This window comes from Megalops cyprinoides, chromosome 25 (assembly GCF_013368585.1).
Source record: "Megalops cyprinoides isolate fMegCyp1 chromosome 25, fMegCyp1.pri, whole genome shotgun sequence".
In the NCBI taxonomy this organism is placed as follows: Eukaryota; Metazoa; Chordata; class Actinopteri; order Elopiformes; family Megalopidae; genus Megalops; species Megalops cyprinoides.
The window spans coordinates 1842071-1860258 of NC_050607.1; the positions used below are offsets into that span (position 1 = coordinate 1842071).

Consider the following 18188-nt stretch of genomic DNA (forward strand, 5'->3'; position numbering starts at 1 on the left):
GCTGTATGATGCCTCTAACCCCTGAGGCCGATTTAGCTAAGTAGCCAGACTAGCTAACGTAAAAGATGCCAACCGTACATTTTGGTCGCCAGCTTTGCTCCCTTTTCATTTCAGATGGCGACTGAAGCTAGGTCTATATAACAATGAAAATAACATTATTATAATAACATAATAACACTCAACAATTTTAGATATGTTAAGATAAGTGATAACCGAAACAATACGAAATAGCGCGCGTATAAACGCTCACGAGGTGTACTGTGATAATTATGCGCGCGTGAGCTAACATTCTCGCTCTGTCGCTGGGGTAACAACTGCTGCACGGTACTGTGAAAACATATGTACATAAAAATATATAGCATTTTTACATTTAAAATTATACAAAACATTTGAGTTTCTTGCGTGGCATGTTAGCATATTGTACATAAGGAGGAATTGACAAAAAGTCAACTGAGATGTGTCTGCTTCTGTCCAACAGAAAGATATGGCGGAAAAATTCAAATGTGGGGCGGACTTCCTGACCTCTCCCCTGGCCAGCACAGAGGCCTTCGCCCTGACTGCCGAGGCTGTGTACGAGAGGAAGGGGCTGCTGACGGCGGTGGCGGTCGCTGTGGAGAACAATCACGCTGTGGCCTTTCTGGGCACCAGCGCAGGAGACGTGCTCAAGGTGAGGTGGTGGCATACAGCTTTGGGGGAGGTGTAGAAAGGGAGGGCAGTGGAGTTCAGTTTTGGGGGAAATATGAGAATATAATGTATGAAATCTCTTCAGTTTTCCTTGTGAAAGCCCTGTGTCTGTCCCGTCTGCCGTAGGTGCATTTGTCGAGTGCTCCCAGCGTCTACAGTCGCATCGCATCCAGCAGCAGCACAGTCAACAAAAACCTCTTCTTTGACACAAGCCACACCCACCTATACATCACCACTGCGCTAAAGGTAAGATTCCCTAAGCCACATCTATCCATACAGCACCACTGCGCTAAAGGTAAGATTCCCTAAACCACATCTATCCATACAGTACCACTGCGCTAAAGGTAAGATTCCCTAAGCCACATCTATCCATACAGTACCACTGCGCTAAAGGTAAGATTCCCTAAGCCACATCTATCCATACAGTACCACTGCGCTAAAGGTAAGATTCCCTAAGCCACATCTATCCATACAGTACCACTGCGCTAAAGGTAAGATTCCCTAAGCCACATCTATCCATACAGCACCACTGCGCTAAAGGTACAGCTGTCGTTTCAGTGTGTCCTGAAATTACTACCAAGCTAACCACTGTGTGACCCAACCACTGTAAAACCAAATCAAAGACACACCCACAATGAAATGTCCATACGGTTGCATATCATGTGCTCTTTTTTCCCCTTATTATTAAACGTATGCCTGCGTAGCAATAACTGGAATTTCCCTCCCTAGATCTTGAAAAAACCTTGACAAATTCATATGCAGAGATTTGTCTGTGTGGAGGAAAATGAGGTTGGCTTTATCGCTGTAACACAGTGACATGTCAATCTAGGCACGCATCTGTGATCTCAGCTCTATGTTTAGTACTGACGCTTGTTCACATGCGGTTAGCGGTGTCCTGTCGTTGTGCCTATTTATTGAATGCACTGTGCGAGATGCTCTGGATGAGTGCATGTACTAAACAATGTAATGCTATGTAATGCAGTGCAGTGTAATGTATGTATGTAATGGCCGTGCCCCTGTCTGTGTGGCAGATCACTAAGGTGCCCGTGCAGGAGTGCCACCTGTTGGAGAGCTGCAGTGCCTGCATGGAGCCCAGAGACCCGTACTGCGGGTGGTGTGTGCTGGAAGGCAGGTGAGTGCACCCAGAGACCCGTACTGCGGGTGGTGTGTGCTGGAAGGCAGGTGAGTGCACCCAGAGACCCGTACTGCGGGTGGTGTGTGCTGGAAGGCAGGTGTGTGCTGAAACCCCACCCTCCCACTCACAGCCCTGTGAGCTGCAGTGTTCTCCCAGCACAGGGTGCAGAGCTGCGTTTGTGGATTTGTGTTGGGGTTAGGGTTGGTGGATTTGTGTTAGGGTTAGGGTTAGCGTTGGTGGAGTTTTGTTAGGGTTAGGGTTAGCGTTGGTGGATTTGTGTTAGGGTTAGGGTTAGCGTTTGTGGATTTGTGTTAGGGTTAGGGTTAGCGTTGGTGGATTTGCTATCTGAATGTGCACACCTGCCAAACTCTCTCTGTTCCCTCACCACAAAGCATCTTGCCAGCCTCTATGCTCATATATTACATTATAACATTTAACATGTGTTTATTGCATTATTATTTAACCACACATAGTAGTCACATGTTTCTTAGATTAGTGGTTTTGTGTTGAATAAATCCCCCTTTGAAAATAAGTTTATAGGTACAGCAGAGTAATTCACGTGGATCTGAAGAAGGTGTTGCCTGGGAGTGATGAGTTTCTCTCTCAGGAGAACACTATTGCACACATTGTAGGATGAACACATTTATATTGTATTTAGTATTGTATTTCATATTTGATTACAGAAGCAATAGGATGTTGGCCATCCGGGAATGTTTTTTCAGTTTCCCACATGATTTGTAGGAATGCTTACCTGTCCAAATTGTTCTGTGTGAAACACTGGAACGATGCCTCATGGCGAGACAGGAAGTGATGTGGACAGGCAGGGGTCTGAGCAGTGGCTGATGGGTATCCTGTCCCACCGCAGGTGCACCAGGAAGTCGGACTGCAGGGGAGCTGAGCAGAGGAACCGCTGGCTGTGGAGCCCAGACCAGCAGTGCGTGAAGATCGAGTCCTTCACCCCACCCAACATGAGCTGCAGGAAGACACAGGAAGTAAGGCTGACCCGCTTCCCCAAACAGCAGGCGACATGCCTGCGCCAGTGCATGCTGCAGCTTTGAGATAACCTGCTGCATTTGCTCAACCTTGAGTGGTCTTTAAAGCAAAGCTCTGTGTGCTTTCAGTGCCCATCAATTCACTCCGGTCAGTTCCAATTAATCAGCTGCGTACTTTTAGCTCCGGTTCCAATTGCTGAGTTGACATGTCAGTCCTGAATATTAATTGCATCAATTTTGAACTGACCCCAGTTCTCCAGCGCTACCTAAGAACTTTATTTCCAGGCTCTTCATTATTAAAGAGCTCTGGAATGCAGAGGACAAAGGGGTGGTGGAATCTCGGTCATGCATGTCGTCCTCTCTGTTTGCAGGTGAAGATCAGTGTACCCTCCCTACCGAATGTGGAGAGGGAGACAGTGCAGTGCCATTTCAACTCCATCAAGACCCCAGCAATAGCCAGTGGAACAACTGTGTCCTGCCCTCTCCCAGACCCGAACCAAATCCCAGTCACTCCCGAAAAGCAAGGTCAGTCCCCCACCCTTCCTGCCTGCTGCGCAGGGCCCTCTCCCGCACCTGAGGAGGCTCATCTGTAAATTGTAGTCGCTATTGTTCTGTGAAGGACGTGGGAAGAGCAGGACATACTATGCATTTATCACACTCCCTCGTAAAGGCTGTCCAAAGTGCATTCAGTGCATCCAAGCCCTGTGTCTCATTGTTAGATGTCTGCTGTCTTTTCACAGATAGCTTAAAATGAAAGTGAAGTTTTAAATACTGTGTGTGCCTTAAGTGATAATGATATGATCAAGCATTGATGCTTTGTTTCAGAGAACAGCCCCAGGCACCCTGTTGGACTGCAGCTGAGTTCTGGCGTGTTTTAACACCCTCTTTCTCCCTGTGTGGTTAGATTTCGTGGCGGTGCCTGTGAAGATCTTTGTTGGTGATGTGGAAGTGGCAGCCAGTGAATATAAGTTCTATAACTGCATCGCAGCCATACGGAAGGCGGAGAACACACCGTGAGTTCTCGAGCGCTCGCCGCGAGCTGGAACTGTGTCAGATACATCCCAGTATCCAAACAAACGAGAATGTGTTCAAAACATAAGTGTGATTCATAACGGCGACTCGTGTAATCGAATGTGCCTTCCTATACACCATCATCGTTTTGTTTTAAACTAAGCAAAGGAAATTGCTTCCCTTTCCTGTTCATTTATCAAAAGGAAAGGCAATCTTTATTACACATTATATTTTCTGTTTCATCCGGGAAATGTCTGATGAGTTGGGCATGTTTGTCAGGGATGCAAAAAGAAAAGACAGACTTCATCCTCATTAAAAAGTGTACAGTTTAGCCTACAGTTGAATCCCAGAATCCCCCTGGCCTCTCTACAGTGCGCTGTCTGTGTGCTGTCCTCAGGTGCGCTTCCTGTGTGACCAGTGAGTGGGGCTGCCAGTGGAACAGTAAAGATCACATCTGCAGTGACAGGGATAATGCGATAGGGGGCGCTCACATTATCCAACATCAACAGGTAAGAAACTGGATACGAACATGAGTCTGCTGTTCTCTGCTTATGGACGTGCGTGTCAAGCGTTTTTAAAAATGTGAAATTCACATGGCTCTCTCCAACACAGGAAGCTAACTGTCCACGGTTTGAGAACCCGAAGCCAACACTCATTCCTGTGGGATTCAAAACCCCCATTGAATTTGAAGGGGTCAATCTGGATGTTTATAAGGTAAAATGATTGTTTGTATGCTTGGGAGTGTTTCTTTTTCAGTTTGTTTTTCTTGATTCTCTCAGGAGTGATGGAGCAGTACCTTCAGATTGAAAGTGCTCGCAGTGTTTTGTCAGTGTGTGTCTGAGTTGCTCTTGATTTAACGGCGTTCTCCTCCTCTCTCCCTGCATAGGATCAGGAGTTTAAGATCGGCACTGAGCTGATGAAGCAGACAGAGGAGAGGGTCACGTCTGATCAGAGTTCACACTTCAGCTTTGGGGGATACGAGGTCAGTGTCTGACTCCCACTCCCCCTTCCCGTTCCCCTCATGGCAAACCTGATCTCAGGTCTTCTCTCAGAATTATTACCTGCCATCCACTGATCAGGGATCAGTGTGACTGAGGAGAGTTGGTAGGGAATGGGCGATTTAGAAGGCTTACCGCAGACTCCAGAGACTGACGCTGCCTGGGTACAGCTGGGTGACTGATTAGGACCTGCCGTGTTGTTGGGGTTGGACAGTCTGACTGCCAGTATCAGCAGGGCCGTCTCCCGGAGGTGGTGGGGGGTGTTGTGTGTGGGGGGGCTGATGGTCCGATGTCTGCTGCACTGTTCGACCCCCGGTCACCGTTACGGGAGGCACGTGACAGTGTGGAGAGAGCTGTTGGCAGGGGTGCTGTGGGCACGCAGGTTTGTGTCTTGACCCCCCACACCTTCTCCATTCCTGTCCTGCCTCTTTAATCCCCTCCACGGTCAGAGTGGCACTCAGGCCTCTCTGGATACCTGGCTACCTGGGCTACCTGATGGAGTAGCAGCACTTTGATATCACAGCCCCCTTCAGGGCCAGAGCAGTCGGTTTGGTTTCCCTTTTCCAAACTCAGCCAGCAACGGCACCAAGGCTGTAGAAATCCATCCAGAGTCTTGAGCCAGCCCTCAGCTAGACTCTTGTTTTATGTATTGATTTGTTTTCATACTGTGCCTGAATGTCTGCCAAATGGTATTCAGGGCAATGGGGCACTCATTTTTCTGGGAAGCCGCGCACTACCCACAGTCAAAAAGTAATTGCGTTTAATCAGAAACACACCATGCCGGCCTCTCTGGCTGAAGCCGGAGTGTATTTTTGAAGTCCCTGGTGTGAGAACCATCTCTCTGGCTGCAGTGCCGTGAGTGATTTCTCTCTTCCTCTTCCTTGGCCCAGTTCGCCTATGACAAAGCCCAGACGGTGGACGTGCTCTTCTACGTGAAGGACAGGAACACGGAGAAAAAGATCGACAGCACTTTGAACGGTGGGTCCACGGCGCGGCCGTGTAGGGTGGTCCTGCCTTTAGTCACAGATCTCTCTGTGGCCGTCAGAAGAATGGAATTCCAGCAATACTCACTGGCTTTCTTAAAAACCAATAAGAGAACAGCTGTCATCGTTGGTGGCCTCATACAGATGGATAGATGCAGAAGTTGGACAGGCTTGGTCATAGCTCTCGCTGTGTGGTTTTTACCCTCATGAACGCGTCTCCTCCGTCCTCAGTGACCCTGTATAACTGCTCCTTCGGCCGGGAGGACTGCAGCCTGTGCAAGAACGCTCCCTCGCAGTACAGCTGCGTGTGGTGCGCCGCGACCAAAGCCTGCGTCTACAGGACCCTGTGCCCCACGGGGGATGCGCCAGAGTGCCCCAACCCTCAGATCACCGAAGTGAGTAGCAAAGAGCACAGCTTTACACTGTTTCTCTCTCTGTCTCTCTCTCTCTCTCACCCCATTCTCCCACTCACACTCTGTTGCTGTCAAGAAGCTGCTTTTCAACCTTAATGATTTGCTCCTGCTTTGTTGCTGGGGCTGATGTTCTCACACAGGACATGAGAAGAAGCCGTGAGGGAAGTTAAAAAAAAAAGTCACTTTAAAGGTGGATATGTGCCAAGTCAGAAATGAGACGCGCTCTCCAGGGTCTCAGGGCTGTGGGCCGGGGAAACATGCACCGTTGATGACTGTGACTGTGATTCCTCGCACATCTTTAGCTGATTTCCTGCGTCGGTGTCACCAAAGCAAGACTTGGTACTACAGACAGGAGTCTGATCCTGAATCTGCTCTTCAGATCTGCTCTTAACTCTCTCCAGATCATCCCTCAGTTCGGACCGCTGAATGGCGGCATTTCTGTCACCATCAAAGGGTCCAACCTGGGCATCACAAAAGAGGACATCAAAAACATCAGTGTGGCCGGCGTTCCTTGCTTCCACCAGCTGGAGAAGTACTCTGTCTCCACCAGGTACAGCAGAGTGCGCTTTCCTCTGTGAGAGCCAGAGAGCACGCAGGGATAGCAGCAGCTTTACATTAGTATTCACGGTGCGCTTAGCGTCTGTACACTGCGGTCCAGAGGGACGGCGACGCAATTATTGATTTTTAAGTCGCAGGTAGACAGCCGTTGTTTGAGGTTGCTGGTGTCGCTGTATTGTCTTTGACCCTGCCTTTAAAAGAGCTCGGTCCTTTCTGTTCCAGTGTGGTGTGTGAGGTCGGCTCGGTCACCCCCCTCAGCCCACACACGGGGCAGGTGGAGGTGGAGGTGGCGGGAGGAAAGTGGGGAAAGTCCGACGTCCTCTTCACATTCAGGGTAAGTGACCCCCTCACTTCATACAAAAACACCTAAAGTCTATAGTGGAAAATCTTGCCCTGACATACTATCTCGTAAATGTGCTATATAATGGTATGTATTAATATTAATGAATATGCTGTATAATACTGTTGCTAGGAAGGATAGTTCTTGGGATGGACAGATAATAATAAAGACAATTACATGTCAAAACTTCAGTTTGTTCGAAAAATTGTTGAATTTGAAGTATGCACAGATCCTTTTCTTGCTTGTGGGAGCTTTGACCAAGGTTGATGGCTGCACATAAATGTTTGTTCAATAGATGCAAAAATAAATGCCTCTGTGGTTCTGTTGGTTTGAAGCATTCTGAAAGCAGAAGACCAAAAGGAATTCTTTTTTTGTATGTGCTGCAATCATACAGGACCCTAAGGCTAAGAAAGTCCAGCCTGACAGGGGCCCAGCTGCAGGAGGGACAGTGATTACGATATCAGGGAACGATCTGGACACAGCCACCAGAGAGGACATCCACATCTTCGTGGGGGGAGTGGCCTGCACAGTGTGAGTATGACATCATTTCCTGTAGGACAGCAAAGGACAAAATCAGACCATCACTTTATAAAAAGGAACTTTTCAATTCCAACTGATTTACAGCTGGTGCACTGAAGTATTTTCATGTCCAAATAACGACCTCAATGAAATTAAGGCTCGAGGTAGCCAGGAGAAACTATTGTCCTCCTGGACAGGGATTACCTGTTATGGGGATTCCTTCATACTTGGTGCATTGTGTCAAATCCTATTTGGTCTGCTGTCTGCAGAGAGGGGAGTTCTGTCAGGTACCTCGTCTTGAAAAGGCCTCCTGTGATTGTGTCTGAACAGCAGTACTGAGAAATAAAGAGCTTGCGGGCAGAGCAGGAATCTGCTGGCTGCTCAGTGTGGTGCGCTGAGGGAACCTGCTGGAAATAAAGTGTGTTATTCTCCACAGGGAGACGTTTGGCAGTGAGATTACCTGTAAAACGGACCCGTACACTGAAGCGGTCCCCTCCGACAAGCTGCCTGTTACAGTGTCGTACGGGAAAAGCACCACCACCCAGGTTCTTACAGCATTCCAGTTCTGTGTGAACCCCAAACTGGAGAAATACTACCCCAAGAGCAGCTTCATATGGTGAGTCCAGTCCTCACATCCTTTCAGCATCAGCTCCTGGCACTGCTCGTGTTCCAACGTCTTACTGCAGGCTTGATTTCATTAGGAACAGAGGTGCCAAAGAGTGCCTCATTATATGACTGTTATCCTTTAATTAGGGGAAATGCTTCAGGTTCACGTGGAGATTCAGTCTTGTGTGCTGTTTGCTGGAGAGAATGGTTTCAGTATCAGTGAGTTAGCTGAGAGGTGTTTTGATGTGCGTGTGATGGACACTTACCTGCTGTGAGAAAGGAGCCAAGTCTAACGATGCTGTTCTGGGTCCTCTACTGTTCAGTGGGGGGAGGAAGATCGTGGTGACTGGGACCGGGTTCGACATCATCCAGAAGGCCTCCATGCAGGTTCAGCCCTTGACGGACGAGGGGTCAAAGATTCCCAACACAAAAGAGGTTTGTGTGCCATGCACCCTTTCCTTTGCCCTATACACTGGTTGAGGTTTTCTCAGCTGATTTTGCACACTGCAAACGTTGAAGCAAAAATTATTCAGCTGACTGAACGTAAGATCAAAGAATAATGTTGAGTAAATGAAGGTATAAAGGATACAGATTGTAGGCTCATTTCTTTATCTTGTATCATTCTCTCCTGCTCTCCTGAGCAGCTCTGAGTGGCTCAGGAAGATAAGGTGTTGGTTCCATGTGCAGGCTTAGCCTAACCCCATCACCAGCCAGCTGTGTGAGCCTAGTTTGCACCCTAAAGGGGTGAAGCATTAAAATAAGGAATTTAGTATTTGAACACATTTGTATGTTTAGCTGTTTCCAGCTCATTTAGAACATGAGAATGTTTTTCTTTAGGTCCTAGATTTGTTTAGTTATTCTGGATTGAGTTCTCTCTGCTTGCTGTTGCCACGGGTGGTACAGTACATCTGTTAACAGATGGTCAGGGTCTCTTGCTTTGGGGGTGGCAGACCCTCTCTCCACAGTTGGAGAGGAACCATCTTTGTAGCAGAGGCCTGACCTGTTGGATGATCTCTCGCAGTTTGTGATGGAGGCCCTGAGCAAAAACGACTCGGTGCTGCAGTTCCTCTCCCCCGAGGTGGACAAGAGCTACGAGAACCACTCCTTCAGGACCGTCGTCTTTCTGGACAACGTCCAGGAGGAGCTCCAGGGCTTTGTGTACCACCCAAACCCCATTTTCGATAACATGAGCAAGACGTTCTTCATGGAGGCCAGCGCCATCTCCGTTACTGTAAATATTCCAGTCCTCCTTCCCTGGCTGTCTTCTCTGTTACTGTAACTACAGTATCGCTGCTCGTTCAGGATTATCTCCAGTGTTGTACTCCAGTACTCCTGCTACTGCTATTCTCATAAGATGTTTCATTTGTGTTAATGGGCTGTTCCTTTTTCTAGGGCTATGGAATGAAACCGTTTGCTAAGCAATAGTTTCAAAGAGGAAGATCCATTTAATTGCCATTAGTACATTAAACGTATAGTGGCAGACCCATGCTATAGATCAGTGAGAGTAATGATTGGTTCTCAGCACGTGGTTGATTGTAGTTGCTGAGCTGGTGCGCTCTCCCCTCAGGGCCGAGGCTTTGCCAAGGCGATGACGGCAGAGGAGGCGCAGGCGTTTGTGGGTGATGTGCCGTGTCAGGTGACCACTCTCCAAGACACCCGTCTTTACCTGGCCCCGCCCTCTGCACAGCCCAAAGCCCGCTCCAAACGGCACAAGAGGAACACCAGCTCTGACCCCCTCGAGCTCATGGTGAGAGAACGGCCTCTGAAGAACCAGCTGATTGCGGAGCTTCTAATAGATCAAATGCACAGCATATGTGTCTTGTTTAGTGGGGATTCGATTTTATTTATTTATGTATTTGTGCATTAAACTTTATTCTACCAGGAATGATCCCATTGGCATTCAAAATTTCTTACAAGGGAGTCTGGGCTAAGACAGCAGTAAAACAGTTGGATGCCCCTGGTCAGTTTTACTGTTAAAAGCTTTTAAAATGTTTTTTCCCACTTTCAGATCAAGTTTGGTAATGGTGAGTGGGTGGTGGGCTCAGTAGACTACTACAAGAAGGAGGAGTTTCCCCTCTACATCATCATCCCTGCAGTGATCGTTCCCATGCTGCTGATCATCGCAATTTCCGTCTACTGCTACAGGTAACGGACCTCATATCCCATCATGCACCTCTCCAGCTGGGTCCTGACCGCTGAGCTGTGTTTGTGATTGCTCTGCGTGTTTGCTCTGGGCAGGAGGAAGAGCCAGCAGGCCGAGAGGGAGTATGAGAAGGTGAAGCACCAGCTGGAGAACCTGGAGGAGAGTGTTCGCGACCGCTGCAAGAAGGAGTTCACAGGTCTGCTTTCCAGGCCCAGTCCGATTTGCTTTTAAAAATAGTTCAAGACCACGTGTCATTTAGAAAACGCTGGCCATCGTCATCATCTTAGATTTGCTCTATAAACAGTGCTGATTAGCTCAGGCTAATATGGAAGATTCTGCTGATGTACGTGAGGATTGTAGGTAATTGATGATTCAGACGGTGACCTTTGCCCTTTCAGATCTGATGATTGAGATGGAGGACCACACCAGTGACCTCAGCGAGGCTCGCATCCCCTTCCTCGACTACAAGACCTATACCGACCGGGTCTTCTTCCTGCCCTCCAAGGACGGCGCCAATGATGTGATGATCACAGGCAAGGTGGACATCCCAGAAGCCCGCAGGGCTATTGTGGCACAGGCCCTCAACCAGTTCTCCAACCTGCTCAACAGCAAGACCTTCCTCATCAACGTAGGTCCCACCTCTGCCTCCCTGCTGCTCAGCTGCCTGTCTGGGTCTCTTGTTTCTGTTTGACATGCTCTGTCTGTGAACCTGGCTCTTCATTTCCTCCATTATTTACATTTACATTTATTCATTTGGCAGATGCTTTTGTCCAGAGCAACTTGCAAATGAGGTAGCAAGTGAGGCATCTTTAGCAGAATGTAACTTTTTACATAAAATGAATTCTAAGCCAAAAGCAGTAATCGTGCCAGAGGTTGGGGTTTCTCACTAAGAAAACGGGAATGACGCCTCATGTCTGTGTTGTCAGTTCATCCGCACCCTGGAGGGACGCCCCGACTTCAATGCCCGGGCGAGGGGTTATTTCGCCTCCCTCCTGACGGTGGCGCTGCACGGGAAGCTGGAGTACTACACGGACATCATGAGGACCCTGCTGCTGGAGCTGATGGAGCAGTACGTCCACAGCAAGAACCCCAAACTCATGCTGCGGAGGTGAGTCCCGCTGGGGTCTGCTTTCCGACTGCCCTCTCCTCAGAGGCGAGCCACAGCCACTGCGCCTCAGCTGCCCTCCGCTGTGATTGGCGGCTCCTCTGAAAGCCCCGCCCCTGACAGATTGCGCTGGTCTGCCCCCTGCCTGCAGGTCAGAGACGGTGGTGGAGAGAATGCTGTGCAACTGGATGTCCATCTGTCTCTACCAGTTCCTGAAGGTAATGTCAGATGCTGCTTCTGGAGACCTTGCATCTGTTGAAGTGCTTCCAGGAACATTTTAAAGATTCTGAAATAAGTGTCCTGTCAAGAACTTCTGAAAAATGATACAATTTTTGATGTGTAATGTGGCTGTAAGGAAAGACTGAATCTAAAATTTATGGTTAATATCTCAAGGACTTTGATGTAAGTGAATGAGCCCGGTGAGTCAGATCATACCTTTACACTGTGCTGTAAGTGAATAAGCCCTGTGACTGAGACTGTGCTGTGATATGACTGGGGGCATGCTGTCCATGCTGTGCAGGACTCTGCCGGGGAGCCTCTGTACAAACTGTTTAAAGCCATCAAGCACCAGGTGGAGAAGGGTCCGGTGGACGCGGTGGTGAAGAAGGCCAAGTACACGCTGAACGACACGGGGCTGCTGGGAGACGATGTGGAGTACTGTGTGCTGGTGAGCCATTGTGCCGCCCCACAATGCAACAGCACTTAGCCTAATCACACTGTGCTGTCTTCATGTCGCACTCTGGGGGCACTCTTAGACTCACTAACTCAATTTTTATGCACTCTGTTCCTACATATAGCAGTGTCACATAATGCCTGCTCTTCCACTGATATCCGTCTTCATTTTCTGCGAATTAGCGGTGTACTTACGAAGCACAGAAGGGTGGACAAAGAGGCAAAATGAATGATAAAAAATATAGTATGTTCTCCAGTTGGACAGATTATCTGATTAATTTGGATATGAAAACTCATAAAAGTCACCAAAAATAGAAGAAACAGACCCATGGATAAAGTACCCATCATGCAACAGTAAGGATATTAAACTGACTTAGTGATCATGTAATATGATTGCATCCAATAATTGAATAGTGTTGCAATAACATGTCATCATCTTGATGAGAAATTAGTTTTAAATTCAAGAATTTATGCCTCTGCAGGAACATGCAGACACCCCTTGCAAGGGGAGGCAATTTATTCATTTATGCATTAAGAATTGGATTTATTTATTTGATTGATGTCTCTATCTAAGATAACAATTCATGGGTTGCTGGAGCCAGAACTGGAAAGTTCATCATTTTTGCAGCGTATTACCAGTCAGTTGTGAAAAGAACGTTACAGATTTGATCACACAGTATGAAATTCATCTAACGGCTCAAACGCTGAAAGGCCGTTCCCGAGCAAGCCGTGATGCTGCAGAACGGAGTGTGCAGGTGACTCGCTCCTCTCAGACCCTGCAGGTGCTGGTGCACGGGGAAGGTCCGGACGTGACCCCGGTGAAGGTGCTCAACTGCGACACCATCTCCCAGGTGAAGGAGAAGATCATCGAGCAGGTGTACCGGAACCTGCCCTACTCACAGAGGCCCAAGGTGGAAAGTGTCACTCTAGGTGAGGGGGGAGAATGTGACCACAGCCTGTACGTGGGAATCCATCTCTGGAATTATTTATTCTCATGTCAAACATCTGCTAGTTGTCTTTCTGGCATTGCGTCCTTTTGTGTTTCGCTGGAAACCTGGGTGATGGTGCCGAGTGGAGAATGTCAGTGTTTGACTGCCTTTCAGTTTGGAGAACAATGGTTATGAATCATTTCCAGCCGAGGCGGAGGTTGCCTTCTGAAATGTGATGGGGGAGGTTGCTTGTGTTTGCGACGGGGGTGGTGGGTGTATGAATTGTATTTGTGGGTTGTTACGGCTTTCATTGCGTTGTTAAATGAGTGTGGGTGTTTGATTGCTTTTCCCACCCCCTCCACAGAGTGGCGCCCTGGCTCCACTGGGCAGATCCTGTCTGATCTGGACCTAACATCACAGAAGGAGGGCCGGTGGAAGCGCATGAATACTCTGGCGCACTATAACGTGAGTGTCGACCCGAAGAGGCTGGTACCTCAGCAAGCTGGAGAGAGTCCACGGCTCTATTTCTGGTTAAGGACTCAAAGCTCAAACTGGCACTAAGCCTGCCTCTGACTGTGTGTCCAAGCGCGTCAGCTTAGCTTGAATCAGCTTTGCTTTAAAACCGCGTCTGTGTTTCAGGTGCGAGACAACGCCACGTTGGTCCTCTCCCGGGTCATGCACCCACCTCAGTCTTATGACCAGCACCAGGACAGCCATGAAGAGAGTAAGTGATGTATCCTTCCGCCAGAAAGTAGGTCTCTGAGGTGTATCTGATGCGTGGTAGGCCCACTGACAGTCCACTTCGTCGTTCAGAGAACGCCCTGCTGGAAGACGATAAGGTGTTCCACCTGGTGCGGCCGGCGGAGGAGCTGGAAGAGATGAAGTCCAAGAGGGGCAGCATGAAGGACAAGGCAATGACAAAAGCCATCACCGAGATCTATCTGACACGGCTGCTCTCCGTCAAGGTGTGTGAGATGCTCTGTGTGGCCTGTTACACGTTCCAAACCGGTAGAGCTTCCGGTATATTGTGTTACCATAGCACTCTGAGAAAGCAGTGGTTAATTACGGGTTTTCAGGCATCCAGCCATTCTTACATGGATGGGAATGATTCTATACTTGTTTAGGATTGAATATTAAAATGAGGAAAAACAATTTGCAATTCTAAATACTGATAAGGAGATGCAAAACTAAATCCTTTTTCTCATGTGGCATCTATTAGAGAACAAAGAATTGCTGGAAACCTTATCTGAACAACCAGATTCATTACATCTAATGATGGGCGTTTATATTTGAGTTAAGCCAAAATAGGAGCGCTTGATCCTGGCCTCATAGGGTTTCATCCTGGGAGTGTCTTTTGTACTGGGGAACTCAAAGGGTAAAATCACTGTACATTTAAATGATAGTATGTTGTTCCGTACCTTCACTACGAGATAGTAGGTAACTATATGGAAAAGCTTTTCATTTGTTTCAACAGCTAAGAACATGAGCTCATTTAAATCCTTTTTATTGTTTCATATTCCACATCAGGCTGTATAACCCACAAAAAAATCCCAGAATGCATTGCTCCACCACTCCTCTCTTGTGGATTGTGGCATATTACACTTATGTATCACATCACTGTTGCCCATTCTTTACAAACCGATCACATAAACTAAGGCTACTCAGCTACTTTTTAATGGGAGCCAGATTTAAAAAATAACGGTCCACATGGACCAAACTTTTTCCACTTCCCATTGATAAAACAAAGCACGAATAAGTATTATGTACTTGTGTAAAAGCAATAGACCCAGTGCTAAAATAACCATAGCTATTATTTTTCCTGTTTAGAAAAATAATAAAAAAAATCCTCAACCCACCACTTCTCTTCTCATTTGAGGTGAATGATCAATTTAGAAAAGGTAAATGCTTACTGAACAAATTAAAAATGCCTTTCAGCAGGGAGTTGTGAATCGAGTACAGGCACATGGTTCATGCTTCAGTGGGAGCAGGGTTGAGGCGAGCACTGGAAGCATGGGAAACCAGTGGAAGGAAATGAAGGTTACTCCACAGTGAAACTGGTGTCCTGCTTTACAGCATGCATTCTTACAAAGCTGAGGCTTTTACTGCCTGCTTATTTCATATGGTTACTGATCAGCAAACCACTGCATCCACTGCACTCCTCAGCCCTCCCCAGTTTCAGAGAGGGAGTTATTTTAGGGGAGCTGGAATACCCGCAGCACTGCACCTCTCCAGGACCAAGACTGGCTGGCCTCTTTCCGAGGTGAGCACTGTGACCCCAGGGCGCCCCCTGGGGGCGGGAGCGGTGCAGCGCTGAGGCCCTGTGCTGTGTGTCTGTGTTCCAGGGCACGCTGCAGCAGTTTGTGGATGACTTCTTCCGCAGCGTCCTGTGCTCTGGCGCCGTCGTGCCCCCCGCTGTCAAGTACTTCTTTGACTTCCTGGACGAGCAGGCACTGAAACACGACAACGTGGACGAGGAGACCATCCACATCTGGAAGACCAACAGGTAGAGAGCCCGCCACACCTGTGAAGGAGGGTTTCAGAAAGAGCTCTCTGAGTGAGCTGGCTGCATGCAGGTTACAGCCTTGAGACGTCCCTCTTTTTCTTGTCCATTTTGCATTCTCACTCTACTGTGTACTGTCCCATGACAGTTTTCTGAATACATTCATTTGGAGTTGATGCTTAAGTATTCAGTCTGTGTCAACTGTGCAGTTATTAGTGATTGACTGGTAGAACTGGAAGCATTCACAGAAGACTTAAGATTTGTCAGGTTGGGGAGATGAACAGTGTAATTATACCACGGGCGGCGGGCTGTTGTTTTGTTTGTTTTTCAAACCAGCAGAGACCTTGCTATTAAATATGAATGTATGGATCCATTATATCACTGAACAAACAAGATAATTATGTCCCCAGCTATTTTATTAGTACAGTTTTTTTTCTTCCCATGCCAGGAGAGATGTAGCATTCGCACATGAATTCCTGAATTACTCATCCCTCTCTCAGCTAACTCCATGAAGGAATCTGTATCTATTTTCTGCCTGTTTAAATTCCACCTCCAACGTTTGAATGGATTTTATATGGCTGTGGTTTTTGTGTGTGCCTCTGTTCAGCTGTGAGAGTAAATGAATCAGAGGCAGTATCTGACTGGCATCGATTGTGGGGAGATTTAATGGAGGGAGCCTCTTTTCTCAGCACTGAAACAATAGAAATGGCTCTGAAAGCCGAGAACGAGCTGCTAGCGTGTCCTGCCGCTGTGTGGCTGGTGTCCAGGCCCTCTCTCTGTCTGAATGGACTCTGGTAAAGGTAAGCGTAGATCAGGAAGGTGACTCTGGTGTCTCCACAGCTTGCCTCTGCGGTTCTGGGTGAACATCCTGAAGAACCCCCACTTCATCTTCGACGTGCACGTGTCTGAGGTGGTGGACGCCTCCCTGTCGGTCATCGCTCAGACCTTCATGGATGCCTGCACCAAGACGGAGCACAAGCTGAGCCGGGTGAGGGGAGGGCCGGGGGAGGAGCCGGAGCTTCTGCATGCCTCTGATTGGTCAGGAGCGACAGCCCCTAGATCCACAAGCTCACAGTCTATCTCCATTTCTCCTCCAGGACTCCCCAAGCAACAAACTACTCTATGCAAAGGAGATTTCCACGTACAAGAAGATGGTGGACGAGTAAGCCCCGCCCCCGTTTCGCACCTGTGATCTGAGACGGTCCCTCTCCCTGCATAAAGCTTGTGACCTTCTATCACTGTCCTCGCAGTGTTTCCATTGATCACCTGACAGACAGCTGTCGTTCTCTCTCCTCAGCTACTACAAGGGAATCAAGCAGATGGTGTCAGTCAGTGACCAGGACATGAACACACACCTGGCAGAGGTGTCACGGGTAAGAGTGTGAGGTCCTCTGACAGCCCCTGCGTGCCTGTGCTGTCGTCACTCCATGTGGAGTGGTGGAGCACTCAGAATGATTCATTTAGCGTAGGCCCGACGCGCAGCACGCTCCAGGGCCGCACTCTCAACCGTTTGCTCAGCTTTTCTCTCGGGGTGAATCTGTTCGTCGGTGTGTTGAACATCCAAAAGTCATTTTAGCAATAATTCTAAATAATACATGTATGAATAAAATATGAATATATTAACATTTGGCAGTGAAGTAATTGCACCCGCAGGTCAGCGGGACCTCTTTCGGGATAGCTAACTTCCTGCTCTCTGCTTGCTCTGATCATCAATTCAAATCAGCAGCGCTCCGAGTGGCTCGGGGTGAGCGCAAACGAGCAAACCATTGACTGGGCGGCTCTCGCTGCGCTGCGCATTATAGCAGATTTAATTAAACTGCGCGGTGCGCGGGCTCAGGCGTCCCGCCTGCACGCGGCTCCAGAGCGAAGCGTTAGGGGATCTGTGCTCTGACGGAAAGCCTGTGGACAGACTGAACTTCAGCCTTGTCTCCCGTTTGTGTCTGGCAGTCGCACACAGACAAGCTCAACACGCAAGTGGCCCTGCACCAGCTGTACCAGTATGCAAGCAAGTACTACGACGGGGTAAGCGTCTGTTACCGCCATCCTCTCCCTGTGTGTTGCATTTCCACCCTGAGCTGCACCACTCCTGGTGGGACGCTGAAGTCCTGCAGACTCCTCTGATCTCTGCTTTAGAGCAGAGAGTGCTTTACCGAATGGTTTCCATGTGGAATGGCTGTTTCGGGCAGCACCCTGTCTAACGGCCTCCCCCTCCCGCAGATCATCGCCTCGCTGGAGGACGACCCCGCGGCACAGAGCAAGCAGCTGACCCTGCGGCTGCAGCAGATAGCGGCGGCGCTGGAGAACAAAGTGACGGACCTCTAACCTCCGCGGGGGGTGAACGGGGCGCGGTACCGGGGGGGGGCCACTGTTGATGGAGGGCTTATTTCGGCACAGGCCAGCTGTAGGAGCACAGCCCTGGCTCTGTAACTGCGCTCCGTCCCGGCGCCTGCGGGAGCCGGGCGCTGGCTGTCTCTGACACTCATATGAACTGTGAACGATCAGACGGGCCTCCGTCGGTGGAGCTCAGATCTGTGCCAGGCTGACATGGGCCTCCCATGCTCCAGCCCTCCTTGCAAGAAGTGCTGCTTGCTCACGGTGGC

At 48.8% G+C, this 18188-nt stretch overlaps 1 protein-coding gene across 1 annotated transcript in view; it reads left to right on the top strand.

The window, feature by feature from the left end:
- The window catches only part of LOC118771805 (plexin-B2-like), a 75631-nt gene extending 57721 nt beyond the window's left edge, over positions 1 to 17910 (top strand). Inside the window, exons 3-36 of the mRNA XM_036519863.1 lie at positions 479 to 667; positions 811 to 930; positions 1716 to 1816; positions 2685 to 2811; positions 3183 to 3336; positions 3716 to 3824; positions 4220 to 4331; positions 4435 to 4536; positions 4709 to 4804; positions 5711 to 5798; positions 6035 to 6198; positions 6618 to 6766; positions 6997 to 7108; positions 7509 to 7645; positions 8070 to 8249; positions 8563 to 8674; positions 9261 to 9470; positions 9807 to 9986; positions 10248 to 10384; positions 10478 to 10578; positions 10781 to 11010; positions 11309 to 11490; positions 11639 to 11705; positions 12008 to 12154; positions 12933 to 13089; positions 13453 to 13553; positions 13728 to 13812; positions 13902 to 14053; positions 15431 to 15591; positions 16429 to 16576; positions 16686 to 16750; positions 16886 to 16961; positions 17536 to 17610; positions 17806 to 17910. Coding sequence (XP_036375756.1) covers positions 479 to 667; positions 811 to 930; positions 1716 to 1816; positions 2685 to 2811; positions 3183 to 3336; positions 3716 to 3824; positions 4220 to 4331; positions 4435 to 4536; positions 4709 to 4804; positions 5711 to 5798; positions 6035 to 6198; positions 6618 to 6766; positions 6997 to 7108; positions 7509 to 7645; positions 8070 to 8249; positions 8563 to 8674; positions 9261 to 9470; positions 9807 to 9986; positions 10248 to 10384; positions 10478 to 10578; positions 10781 to 11010; positions 11309 to 11490; positions 11639 to 11705; positions 12008 to 12154; positions 12933 to 13089; positions 13453 to 13553; positions 13728 to 13812; positions 13902 to 14053; positions 15431 to 15591; positions 16429 to 16576; positions 16686 to 16750; positions 16886 to 16961; positions 17536 to 17610; positions 17806 to 17910 — 4431 coding nt within the window. The remainder of the gene's footprint in view (positions 1 to 478; positions 668 to 810; positions 931 to 1715; positions 1817 to 2684; positions 2812 to 3182; positions 3337 to 3715; positions 3825 to 4219; positions 4332 to 4434; positions 4537 to 4708; positions 4805 to 5710; positions 5799 to 6034; positions 6199 to 6617; positions 6767 to 6996; positions 7109 to 7508; positions 7646 to 8069; positions 8250 to 8562; positions 8675 to 9260; positions 9471 to 9806; positions 9987 to 10247; positions 10385 to 10477; positions 10579 to 10780; positions 11011 to 11308; positions 11491 to 11638; positions 11706 to 12007; positions 12155 to 12932; positions 13090 to 13452; positions 13554 to 13727; positions 13813 to 13901; positions 14054 to 15430; positions 15592 to 16428; positions 16577 to 16685; positions 16751 to 16885; positions 16962 to 17535; positions 17611 to 17805) is intronic.
- The last annotated feature ends 278 nt before the right edge of the window (positions 17911 to 18188 follow it).